Source organism: Aspergillus pseudonomiae (assembly GCF_009193645.1).
Source record: "Aspergillus pseudonomiae strain CBS 119388 unplaced genomic scaffold BDV37scaffold_115, whole genome shotgun sequence".
Classification (NCBI taxonomy): domain Eukaryota; kingdom Fungi; phylum Ascomycota; class Eurotiomycetes; order Eurotiales; family Aspergillaceae; genus Aspergillus; species Aspergillus pseudonomiae.
Genome location: NW_022476107.1, coordinates 31,775 through 43,868, shown reverse-complemented (window position 1 = coordinate 43,868; position 12,094 = coordinate 31,775). Strand labels below are relative to the sequence as shown.

The 12,094-nt window shown below is 45.4% G+C and overlaps 5 protein-coding genes and 2 non-coding genes across 7 annotated transcripts; 4 read left to right on the top strand and 3 right to left on the bottom strand.

Moving 5' to 3' along the window:
* Positions 1–47: 47 nt before the first annotated feature.
* Positions 48–701, top strand: BDV37DRAFT_25032 (DUF4202 domain-containing protein). Its single transcript, XM_032082174.1, has one exon. It carries the CDS (start codon positions 68–70, stop codon positions 653–655), a length of 588 nt encoding a protein of 195 aa, XP_031935957.1. The 5' UTR covers positions 48–67; the 3' UTR covers positions 656–701.
* Position 702: 1 nt separating this feature from the next.
* BDV37DRAFT_25031 (VIT1/CCC1 transporter family protein) lies at positions 703–2,128 on the bottom strand. Its single transcript, XM_032082171.1, has 3 exons — positions 1,808–2,128; positions 1,427–1,751; positions 703–1,357 (listed from the first exon to the last, which is right to left on the bottom strand). Exons 1-3 carry the CDS (start codon positions 1,872–1,874, stop codon positions 853–855), a joined length of 897 nt encoding a protein of 298 aa, XP_031935956.1. The 5' UTR covers positions 1,875–2,128; the 3' UTR covers positions 703–852.
* Positions 2,129–2,421: 293 nt separating this feature from the next.
* On the bottom strand, positions 2,422–3,640 carry BDV37DRAFT_262849 (uncharacterized protein). The gene is made up of 2 exons (XM_032083472.1): positions 2,869–3,640; positions 2,422–2,814 (listed from the first exon to the last, which is right to left on the bottom strand). The coding sequence occupies exon 1, from the start codon at positions 3,357–3,359 to the stop codon at positions 2,964–2,966; it is 396 nt and encodes a 131-aa protein (XP_031935955.1). The 5' UTR covers positions 3,360–3,640; the 3' UTR covers positions 2,422–2,814; positions 2,869–2,963.
* A 2,894-nt stretch (positions 3,641–6,534) lies between these two features.
* Positions 6,535–8,579, top strand: BDV37DRAFT_288321 (acyl transferase/acyl hydrolase/lysophospholipase; the record flags this gene model as incomplete). The annotated part of the gene is made up of 6 exons (XM_032088256.1): positions 6,535–6,574; positions 6,627–6,762; positions 6,809–7,051; positions 7,105–7,360; positions 7,765–7,974; positions 8,076–8,579. 6 exons carry the CDS (start codon positions 6,535–6,537, stop codon positions 8,577–8,579), a joined length of 1,389 nt encoding a protein of 462 aa, XP_031935954.1.
* A 1,077-nt stretch (positions 8,580–9,656) lies between these two features.
* Positions 9,657–10,348, top strand: BDV37DRAFT_262845 (uncharacterized protein). The gene has a single exon (XM_032083471.1). It carries the CDS (start codon positions 9,731–9,733, stop codon positions 9,986–9,988), a length of 258 nt encoding a protein of 85 aa, XP_031935953.1. The 5' UTR covers positions 9,657–9,730; the 3' UTR covers positions 9,989–10,348.
* A 3-nt stretch (positions 10,349–10,351) lies between these two features.
* Positions 10,352–10,437, bottom strand: BDV37DRAFT_t218. Its single transcript has one exon. It is a non-coding gene; the product is annotated as a tRNA-Gln (tRNA).
* A 477-nt stretch (positions 10,438–10,914) lies between these two features.
* On the top strand, positions 10,915–11,000 carry BDV37DRAFT_t219. The gene has a single exon. It is a non-coding gene; the product is annotated as a tRNA-Gln (tRNA).
* The last annotated feature ends 1,094 nt before the right edge of the window (positions 11,001–12,094 follow it).

The window sequence follows — 12,094 nt, the reverse complement described above, 5'->3', positions numbered from 1 at the left end:
TACTACTACTACTACTACTACTACTACTACTACCTGACACCCTCGAGCCCACCCACCCACGATAATAATGGACAAATACTCCAAAGCCCTGGAGCTCATCGACGCCGCGCACGCGCAAGACCCCAAAACCATCACCCCTCCCGGCTCCCCCACACCAATCCCCTACGAACTCCACTATGCCAACAAAATGACCAAATACCTTTCCCTCCGCTGCCCCTCTGCGCCCGACACCCTCCGTCTGGCGATTCGTGCCCAGCACCTCAAGCGCTGGGAGGTCCCGCGGTCTTCGTATCCTATGACTAAAATCGGGTACCATTCCTGGCGGAGCGGTCTGCAGAAGCGGCAGGCGGAGATCGCGGAGGGGATCTGTTTGGAGGCGGGCTATTCGGCGGAGGAGGCTGGGAGGGTGGCGGCGTTGGTGAGGAAGGAGGGGCTGAAGAGCGATTCGGAGACACAGGTGTTGGAAGATGTGGCTTGTTTGGTATTCTTGGATGACCAGTTTGAGGAGTTCAAGAAAGGGTATGAGGAGGAGAAGATATTGGTGATTTTGAGAAAGACGTGGGCTAAGATGTCGGAGGAGGGACGTAATTTGGCTCTAAAGATTGACATGTCTGAGGAGGCGACGGGGTTGGTTGTCAAGGCTTTGGAGGGCTAAACTAATGCTTTCGCTAGTTATTGTATATAATGCTGTTCAATGAGATATTCAAGTAGAGATATTATATTGTGATGCTAGTTGGATATTAGTCGTCTATTAGAATCGAGTACCATGGCTAATTTTCCCATCCCGAACGCCCGTCGCTGTCTATCGTGCACATTAAGTCAAGAAATGCCCGAAATACCTCTAGATACTACTCAAGCACCACCGCCGAACATCCTTAACAGGGCAATCGCAGCTCCCGCCGCGACACCGCCAACAAAACACATCTGCACTCCGCCTTTGATGCCCGCGGCGATGTTCTCCCTCCCCTTCCACCCCCTTACCACACACGTCTTGATATACCCAAAGGCCAACAGCGTAATTGCCATCACCCCAATACTCCAGTAAAGGGCAACAATAACCTGATGAAAGATGAAATACGGTATAAGCGGAATGAATCCACCTACAAAGTAACCCAGCGCAAGCGTAACAGCCGAGATCCAAGCCTGGTTACAATCCGGCTCGGACTCCTTGTGATAAAATGTGATGAGGAAATCTAGAAGCCGGTCATGAGAAGCGTGCAGTGAGGTATTGATCTGAGCAATTGCCTCTTCGGGGAGTGCATATGCGGAAAAAATATCGCGGACAATGGATGATGTTTCGGCGGGAGAGGTTTCAATGAGTTCTTTTGTTTCGCGTACTGTTGTCTCGTATGATTCTCTATTTGTCAACTTTTGTTAGTATGTTGTGATCCCATCCTATTTTGCTATACTACAAGGAAGGACTTACGCTTCGCTCTTCGCACCGACGTAGCCGCCCAGGCCCATGGATATAGCACCGGCTGCAAGTTCGGCAAGGCCGCCTAGGACGACGACTTTGGTGTTTCCGAACGCTGAAAGGCCGGCGCTCAGTGCGAAGGGCACGGTGAGCCCATCTGAGAGGCCCAAGATGGCGTCCGACACGATTCGCGGGTTGATCCGTGAGCGTGAACTGCTGGTGCTTCCTGATTCGGATGTAGGGGATGAAGGACGGAATGTGCTATAGGACCGTTGCGATTCGATGTCATCCTGGTCGCTGTGAAGGGTGGAGTCATCTGGTGCGAGTAAGGGTTTCCCTGAGCTCAAGTCAGCCTTTATTCCCATCCGTACGTGATTGTAGATGTAGACATACCAAGTTTACCGGCGGAACGTTTATCTTCGCCGGGAAATAATTTTTGTTTCAGAAATAATAGCGCCATGGCGATGTGTTGTTGGAGGAAGAGAACACAGAGATTATAGAGAAGTATGAAAACTGTTTTTTCCCTATACAGTGTCGATCCGACCCCGACGAAAGAGGAAGGAAGTAAGCAAAATGAAATGCCGGCAGTGACACTGACGTCAGAACGGCAGATAAATGGCCCAATCTAGACTTCCGCCGTGTATAAGCTTCCAATTATCCTGCACACAATGAGTCTTTACGAAGGAGAATGGAATAAATAGCAATGGATAATCGATGAGGGAGATTTTTCTTGAGGTTTAGCTCTTTCTTATTTATAGGAACTCCATCACCTCCAGGTAAAAATCTTACATTCTTCTATTCCAAAACACACGGCCCAGGTCTCCCTGCGGCCCGGCCAATCACATCTCCGTTAATAGTCAGCCCTCGAAGATCCTTTCTCCAATTTAAACTGGACAGTGCGACAGCGATCCAGGTTTGCGAATAGAGTCACGGTGATTGGCGCGACGTCTGAGCTGATTACAATTAGGGAGACTGTGAGTGGTGGATGTTTGGAAGAAGGTTCTCTGGCTGCATCAGACTGGACGAGTACTATGATGTCGGTTTGCCGTCGGACTCGGAATTACTTTTGAATACACCGAATAAAGGAAATTGAACTTTAGGCAAACTTATATGTACGCCTTTTCATTGGCCTTCCCAGTAGCTGTTGGTTTGCTCGGACTTAACCAAGCTCGGTCACATCGGAGATATGCATAGATATATGAACCAAGATTTGAGGCACTTCGCACCAGCAAACACCGGTAGGCGCAGTTATATGTCAGCAAATCTCTCATTGGACGCAGCCTTGGCATTCTCGGGCATTTGCCCAGTGCTGGGCAGTGGTAGTCAAAGCTTAACCAAGTCGGTCACGTTTCATGAAAGCCCTAAAAGAAAGGGGTTTTGCTTTCTACAGATTACGCAAGGTGAGTCACGAATAACACTGCTATCTTTAGAGAATCAAATATTAAGCCGAAAAGGCATAATAATGCATTAGATTATGGCAATAAGTGGGATATATCTATTTTTTCCTTCTTTCGGGTGCGGCCAATGAGAACGGCCAGAGTCGAGAATCTCACAGTGCAATAGCAAGGCCAAGGATACCAGCAGCACCGGCCAAGCCAACTGCAACAGCACCAGTAGGGGCAGCACCAGCCTCCGAAGTAGAAGACTTGGAGTCAGACCCAGAACTACCGGTCGCCTTAGGTCCGCTAGTAGCGGTGGAATCGCCGGTCTTCTGCGCACCAGTGGCCTGCGCGTCGGTTTGGTAGGCAGTCGCGATGAAGGTCTTGACATCGCCGGGGAGGCTCTTGTACCAGTCGGGATAGTGACCGGCACTGATCTCACTAGCAAATGACGATCGAGAAGCGTCGTTGCCCATATCTTGGAGGAGAGAAGGAGGGACGGCAGTCATGAGCACCGACATGATGGAAGGGGGAGGCGTATTGATCGAGGGCATGTTGGTTGGCATGCCTTCGGGCAATTCGGTCTGGGTAGCACTGTTACGTGTCAGCAGTCATTCTAACTTTCTGGCTGGCATCAGTACTCACAGGCTTTCAAGATTGTCAATGTAGGATTGAGCACTGTCCGTGTCCGCTGGCTGGGCTTCAGGGGCAGCCAGGGCTGTAGCAGCCAACATAAGGAAGGGAAGCGTCTTGAACTGCATTGTTATATAATATAAATAACGTTAGGAAACAAAGAGGATATTGTATATGAACTTCTTGCTTTAAGCAAAAAAATAACGTATGTCCAGTTAAATTTAATGAACGAAAGGAATGAATGAGCGCTTGAGGATCCTGTCCTGCATGGTGACACCGATGATTTATATAGCCCCGAGACAAATTGTGGAAGCACACGAATGTACGATCAAACTTCTCAACATCCAGGCGGCTTTTCCAGAGGTGGTATCAATCTCGCGCTATACGTCTCCCGTAGGCAGTGATCAACCCGCTCCAAGAAACTCCTGCTCGTGTTTAAACTCGTGATTGACATCTCTCTCACCTATCTGGAGCCGAGCCCTAGAATAGACGTCTTTTCGAGGTCCAGGGACCAACCGTAATCCACACTGTTGATGGTTTTCCGCGGATCAGCGTAGATCCACAGTCAAAAGGGGCTGGTGCAGTGGGATGAGGCTCATCATCTCGTATTACGGAAATGAAGGATCTTGGGCTCCAACCGACTGTAGTTGTACTAGTCGATGTATAAACTCTCGTCGAACTAGCCTATTAGGACGAGATCGAGTCGGGAAGATCTGCATCAGGAACAGGAATAGCACAGCGTGGGTCTTGCGGCGCACATCACCGCAAATATCGAGAACGCGTTAACGGTCAGGCATCTTGCATCTTGGACCCCTTTTCGATATAGGTCTACGGAGTATACCTTCTCTTGTTGAAATTGGGGAGGCAAAGGGGAGGTTGGAAATCTATCCCACTCGAGACCCCTGATCTTGCTACTACTTGGAGTACTCCGTAGGTAGGAGTTGCCCGTGGTCAAATAAGCCCCGAGCCAATAGTCCCCGCGCATTCAAACGGAAATACGAGGGACCACTCGGACCACACTTTAGATTTGCTGGTTCACTTCTCTTTCGAAATTCGACTGTGGGTTTGCTTTTTTGTTCATTTTCATGCGTCTTCTTCGTCTTTGGTCAAATCCTGGACTTTCTAGAGTCCCAGCTAATTTTATTGTATTATTTTTCTTTTTTTTTTTTTCTTTTCTTTTCTCTCTCTTGGAACATGATTAGCAACCACTCTCTTTAGGCGATATATTTGCTCCAAGAGTACGCAGAACCCGGGCACCCCAGCTACTCAAGACGTATACATACCACAAAGTAAGGACTCGGTGCATTGAATTATTATCTATCGTATTCTGGACTACTCCAAGGCTCTAAGCATTCAATACACAGAAAAACAATACCAACCTCGTTGCCATCATACAGGGGTTATTCACAGGCGGCAAGCGGGGTTTTCGCATTTGGTGTTCCCACTTATGTAAGCCAACGCTTCCCGCCTGACTAAACAATTAGCCAATCAGACAGCTCAAATTCAGAAACTGAAGGGTATATAAATCATTGTAAAGATAATCAAGTGCCTTCGGGCATTTGGTCAATTTGAAACGATACAGAGAAGATTAGCATGGCCCCTGCACTAAGGATGACACGCTCAATCAAAGAGAAGCTACCAGTTTTTTTTTAACATTTATCCATTCGATATAGAGGTAGGAGTGTCAAGAGATCCAAAATGGCATTCTAATAGTGGAGCGGGTTCGAAACGGAGGGTGAGAGACTTTTTTTCGAGGAGAACGTTTTTACCACGTGATAAGTAGATGCACCGTCCGCTAAACTCGATTAGGCACACCATGATCTGGTCCTTATAGTTACTCTATAGAGTTGACAAATGCTCTTTAGTTGGTGAACTGCTACTTCAGATAGACGCGCCTGCAATAGACAACTCTCAGTAGTGATTCAACACTTGGGCCAATCAGGATAATACAGACGCTAAGACAATCTATGAGACTGCGACTTCTTTTTCGCAGAATCCCCTTGGGAGCTACCCCAAGGAGAATGTGGACTACATGCGAAAGGTCGTGGCTAAATATGATCCGACGGCAGCATTTCAGACCCGATTCCCTGGCGGCTTCAAGATCTCCGGAGTGGAAGCCTAAACCCGGAGGAGTTTTTGTTCCTCGTGATGCTTTGACTATTTTGATAAGAGCCTTGAAATGACCGAGTCACTTGCTCCTTCATTGTATGTACCAAACGAAACTGGTTTCGCCAAGTCTTATCATTGTTACTATTTTTGATGTTATTGATGTTGTTGTTGTTCTTATGGCTCTTATAAGAGGGAGGGATGGTCAAGTGCAATCTTTGATTCTTGACTTTGCCATTTGGCCCTAGCCTACACTTACTCATTCCTGAGTACTTCTCGGGTACTATTGGTATAATGCTATAGATCCGATAAGCGATACAAGATAAACGTAGACGAGAGCCCCTATTACTAAGTTGAGCTTTCACATACTTTAAAAAGTATTTTTTTTTTTTACCAACATGGATCCAATCTTTGCGAAGCCTGAAACTGGTCACAATACGAAGCGGCCTGTACAATTATCAATGATTATTGGAAGAATACAATAAGCGATGACAGCCGCCTACGTCGACACGTCAGGCCACTTCGTTGCCCCTCTTTTTCACTTTTCCAGAAGGCAGTGGACGGACTAACTTTAAGCCTTCGCATTCAATAACCGGGCACTATATGTTAAGGGTACTCTACTTCGTAACACGAACGGTCCAGTTGGTGACAGACCGACGGTTCCTCCACCCCTGAGGGATAACATGGCTGGGCAAGTACGAGGGTTCGCAGGTTTAGTGTCAGATTTGACGGAAACGAAAGTTTACTAGAAATGATAGAACTACCTGGCCTATAGTATTTCATCTGTTGAAATTGTCTATGACTTTTCATCGCCACCACACCACGATTGACCTCTAAGAGAAATAAGCTCTAGCGTACTGGGGAACTATTTCTGGTGATTGAGTGTGCCTAGGTATATAGACATTTGTAAAGTCCCTATATCAACTATGTTTTCCAGCATCCTTGCCCAAGACCCCGATTTTAGACTAGGCACGATTACAAGAAAAGCGCACTGTGGGTACCATGGACGATTCTGCTAGGCCTTTGAGAATACTCTCACTTGGTACACATGTCAAAGCCATACGTTACCAACCGATTACTAACAGTATTAATAGATGGAGGAGGCATACGCGGTCTTTCAAGTCTTTACATACTCCAAAATCTGATGGATAAAATCAGTCATCTCGAGGGAAGAGATGGTATTAAACCTTACGAATACTTCGATGTGATAGTTGGCACATCAACAGGAGGGTGGGTTTATACTACCCTTGACCAGTTTACATGCTAATGGTTGCAGGCTGATTGCTGTTATGCTGGGCATGCTTCACATGGATATCCCTGCGTGTATAAGCCAGTATACAGAAATAGCTCCAAATATCTTTCCACGAGACAAGTTCGCTTCAGGTCTCCGTTTCACAAGGGAACGCCACATGTTTGACCCAGAGCCATTTGCCAAAGTCGTCAAACAACTGGTTAGGTTGCATCTAAACAAAGGGAACGACGTTGTAATGAAATATGACAAAGAGCATGTGTCCAAAGTGTAAGTAAAGTCCTTGTCTCATCTTCGCACCAGTCTCAAAAAACCGTCGATAGGGCTTTATGCGTCAACCGCCAAGACCCAAAAAAACTCCAACACTGTCGTCTAAGGAGCTACTCCGGGGATGATGACAGCATTAACTGTCAAATTTGGGAAGCCTGCCTCGCGACAAGTGCCGCTCCTTTTATGTTCCCACCAGTTAATCTGGGTGTTCCACCCAGGAGCTATATCGACGGTGGACTGGGATACAATCATCCTATCATTGCCGCCTATAATGAGGCGTCTATAATGGGTAAAAACATAGGCTGCTTAGTGAGTATCGGGACCGGGGCAGGGTTCCCAACTTGGGGAAATAAGATGGTAGACTTTGTGAGGTGGCTCTTGAATGTAGCAACGTCCGCTGAGATGATAGCTGAGACGTTCCAAACCCTGAAGGGAAAAGACCTTGAAGGAAGGTACTTCAGATTCAATGCCTCAGGAATAGAAAACATCAGCTTACAAGAGTGGGCAAAGGCAGAGGAAATTGCTATTGCGACACACGATTACCTTGAAGGCGAAAAGGAGAAGGAAAAGCTCGAGGCTTGCGCTAAACTGCTTCATCGACTCAAAGGCAAGTGCCAATGACCAGAATCAGAACGCTTCCTGTTGGCTCGAGCTCTCTCGCGCACTTATGCCATTTCCAAGACCGATATTGTGCTAACCTAATTCACGTACAGCGCCCGAACATCTTAGTAGTGGCGATTCAAGAGGGGTACCTATCGTTTCCGACGGAGAAAAAGGATAAGGCTGCGAATGTGCTACAGGATATGGAGCTAGCCGGGGAAGTAATTGCAGCTGGAACAGTTCAAAAGCTGGGGTATCTCGACTCCTTGGGCACGAGTGAGGAAGCAACAGCGGCCGAAAAGGATAGAAACTTCGAGTCTAAGGTATACATCCCGGCACTCAAGTTGCAGCAGGGAGTTGCCACGTTCTTTGAGGATAAACTAAGGCCCACCAACCCCTATACAGTTTCTGCACTTGATAAAAGCTTTTACGGTTAAGCGGCCAGTATGATGATGCTATGTTGTCGCAAGAAGAGGTCCGTCAGATTGTAGACCAGAGTCCGCTCTTCGCAAATTTTCAGAGTGATGTCGCCCACGATTTGAGTTATATGCAAAAGGAAACATCTGCAATGAATGAGATTAAGGTACAAAGTTACAACACGGTCAAATCCAATCTGTTCCACGACAAAACCTGCCGCTCTTCACTTGAAGATACCAAACATCTAGCAAAGGATGGAGCTCTCAGGTTTTGGAGCGCTCAAATTCTGCCTGTTGAACATATCTATGGAGAGACAGATCCTACAACCATTTCGCAAAAACAAAAACCCGTCTCGTTGAGCCAACATCTTAAGAATAATCCGTCTGAGAATCTCCTCGGCGTTGGTGATGCCCAAGAGGAATACCATGTTGCAACTACACGACTTGAAGAGCTAGCAAGCCATCCACTATTGGAGAAGCTGAGAGCAGACTTAACCAATGTGTCCAAGTGAAGTGTTTCATGATCATGTCTCTATCTGTTTCTTGTCAGCTTAACATTTTGAAGGGATGGAACTACTGATTGAACCTCGTCGGCGAGATAATTTTCAGTGTTGATTCATGATATCAAAGGGGAAAATTTATCGAGCACAACGTTATGAGATATGCTGTCTTCTCACCAGTACAATTTTGCAGTTCAACCTTGCAAATGGTTTCCGTTCATGTATGGTACCAGAATATCAGTTACTGCAGTACGCACACGCGAGTCTGCATTTTGCTCTTTTGTCTATTTTAATTTGAGACTGCAATTAATGCCGCGATGCTACTGCACAAGAAACTTTCCACTAACATCCTCAGCTCTGCTTCACTCATCTCCTTCGCATCTAGCAACGCATTATCCAAGTGGATAGAAAATTTGCAACCGTAGTCACAATCCCAGAATCCAGCTACTAGCATTGCTGCATCTACTTCTGCCCAGGGACCTTTGGTTAGCTCCGCTAAACTCTCCTTCCTTGCTTCTTCCATATTCTTCACAACGGTTTCCCATGCCTTCCCATCTTTGTCCTTCGCATACTGGATTAGTCTGTTCGGAGTAACTTTTTAAGCTCTCTTTAATCGTTCGTCTGTATTGGTTGATTCAGGCCAATCATCGAAGTTTCTCTTACACTACCAGAGGACCGGTGAGATAAAACTTGCTCTATGAAGCAACTGAGAAAGGTGTTTAAAACATAAAGTTGATCCGTACATCCATATAACCCGGGCTCCACGAACTTAATAAGTTTTGCAAGATACCTTCCGCATAAATTTGCTTACTTCCAGGTGTAAACTTAGTTCAAAGATGATCTAAGACTTCTGATTTTTGATACATGACATTGAATCGATAATGAAGTTCTGGAAGGCATTCCAGTTGCGTTTCTATGGGTTAAAAGAAGACCTCAGGTGATTTTAAAACAAGTTTTTGATTGTTTATCTGCTTGATATACAGGTAGGCGTGCAAAAAATAGCGGCACTAGTTTCCTTATTTATGACGTCATTCACTATTGCCACACTTCACGCGAAACCCCCACATAAACATTCAAGAACTAGAATATCTTCACTCCGTACTATTCTCATCAAACCATCTACTATCCAACATCTCTATCTCTCCATCAAATATCTCCAAAAAATGCCTATCCCCACGTACAGCGACCAAGATACTTCGAACGCCCCCGTCACTGGTACCGCTGGCCAGGCGTCGCTTGAAACCATTTCGTCCACAAACAGCGGCGCCGGTCGTGTCCTCGGGACTGGGTCTGGTGGTACGGTCACGGCCCCTGGACACTCCTCTGCATCGGAGGAGATACCATTAAGCAAAGAGGAGGCGGACCGTCTATACGAAGAAAGGATGGAAGAGGAATATGCGAAGAGAGAAGGGGGTGCATGATCGAAATCTGGCTGCAGTGGTATTATTTATCGAGGTTTAGTTGGACATGTTGCAGGGCTACGATACTATGATGCTATGATGCCTATAAATGTGGAATAATATGGATACATGGATATTCGTGCAGCGCAGTACTATGTCTGGTTGATTACTTGCCCTGGAGCTATTCTCGGCAACTTGTAATAGACACAGCAATGAATTCACCTATCTCTAGTTCTTTTTGAGGGGAATCCACAAGCAAGCCTAGGAGAGTGTGCAATAACATTAACCCCTCCATCGTGCCAGGAAGATCCATCGAAAGCAAAGAGCACCATCCTGGGAATTCCGACCAGGTATGGTGCCGCAAAAAAAAAAAAAAAAAAACGAAGGTCGCGCCCGGGTTCGAACCGGGGTTATCAGAATATCAATACTGTGATCAAAATCTGAAGTGATAACCACTACACTACGCAACCCCTTGTAGTTGTTAATTATTGATCAAGTAGGACTTACAAGCTTGTTCAATATTTTATAGACTACAATTCCATGTTCTTCCTGGCTTGAGGTCCGTAATTGAACCTGTTAAAGGAAAAATAACAAACACAAAGATTACTGAATATATAGCTTTGGGTGCTGACCGCTAGATTGTACAAAATACAATAATTTATTGATATTGGATAGGATAGGAGACTAACATTGGATATATATATTTCTTTTTTTTTGAATTTATGACTCTGTGATAGGTTGTGTGACGCTTGTGAGTGGTATAGCAGTGGTATCGAGTATTAAATTATACTACAAGGCGATTTTAGAGCTAGAAGATAATGACTTAATAGACTTAATAACAAACTGCCTTATAACTAATCCCATTCCTTTTTACAATTAAGGGATAGCAAATTCTTTTCTTCTAAATAATGAACAACTCAAAATACTTTTTTGGCAATCCCGTTCTAGGCCCTATAGTGTAGTGGTTATCACTTCAGATTTTGATCACAGTATTGATATTCTGATAACCCCGGTTCGAACCCGGGTAGGACCTGTATTTCTTTTTCTTTCTTGCACATCGTGTCTCTACCCACTCTCATTATGGTGGTTTAAATATAGAGTTGGGGTTTGTTAGCCCATCAACCTGGATAGTAACTGCATTGCACCCGTGAAAGTACAGTGGGGCAACTTTAACCCTTATTCAATTGGCTCTCTACACCGGACTAATATTTTACATTGTCCGGAACCTCGATTTAGCGTACTCTTCCAGAGCCAATGATATTCCTCTGTGAACCTTAACTTGGTCAGGGGCTGGGGTGAAAGAGAAAGGGAGGCCATCCAACTCAACTCAAACGACCTATTATCTATCTCGCCATTATGCCAAAAAAAAACTGAATTATATGAAAGCAAGGCAGAAACATACAGCACAACTAACGTAGTATCAAATCCACTATTGTGATTCCCATGGGAGAGACACAAGTCGGCTTTGCCCTGAATAGTCATTGCAAGTAAATTGCTTGGTGTTGAAATAGGCATTTCAGGGAACCAGTTCAACTGCCTGTCAGCGTTGTTATCCTGAAGGCGATCACAAAATATCACATCAATAATAGTTCAGCAAATCGACTCGGACCCAGAACGTTCAAAATACTTAGACGTAGTGATAACAGATATGTTCATCTAACTATATAAACATGTTAGACTAGTCCAAATAATGTGTTTTTCATGAAGTCCTACCTGCCCTCTGCGATAGCTTGCCATCGCTAAGGTCTGAGCTCTCCCTGAGTTGCTAGTCATTCTGCGGACCATACTGATGATAATCGACCTTTATAACATCTTTCACCTCAATAACACCATTAAAACCTGCAGCTGGAACTGTGGCTTCAGATAATCTAGAGGCGTTCAGAAGAAAGGCAAATATCCACTTGAAAGTGTGTAAATTCTCAAGGCCATTTGGAGCATCCCAGATTGTCTCAGGAGACTGAAGGATTTAAAGCTTCTCGGGCTTGAGACCATGGGGAGGCATTTTAGGTATGCATATGTGGGTTTAGGTATGAACCGCCCTATATATATCACCTAACTGATTGAATGTTCGTTCATCATTCAATTGTAACCTTTTTTGCCTGAGTGAATTAGGTGACTCGATTAAAG

Excerpts from the sequence above, each read along its gene's own strand:
- BDV37DRAFT_25032 (XM_032082174.1), top strand. The coding sequence starts at position 68 with ATGGACAAATACTCCAAAGCCCTGGAGCTCATCGACGCCGCGCACGCG.
- BDV37DRAFT_25031 (XM_032082171.1), bottom strand. The coding sequence starts at position 1,874 with ATGGCGCTATTATTTCTGAAACAAAAATTATTTCCCGGCGAAGATAAA. Across the intron at positions 1,752-1,807 it reads ACGTTCCGCCGGTAAACTTG|GGAAACCCTTACTCGCACCA; the intron begins GTATGTCTACAT and ends ACTTGAGCTCAG. Across the intron at positions 1,358-1,426 it reads GTCGGTGCGAAGAGCGAAGC|AGAATCATACGAGACAACAG; the intron begins GTAAGTCCTTCC and ends GTTGACAAATAG.
- BDV37DRAFT_262849 (XM_032083472.1), bottom strand. The coding sequence starts at position 3,359 with ATGCCAACCAACATGCCCTCGATCAATACGCCTCCCCCTTCCATCATG.
- BDV37DRAFT_262845 (XM_032083471.1), top strand. The coding sequence starts at position 9,731 with ATGCCTATCCCCACGTACAGCGACCAAGATACTTCGAACGCCCCCGTC.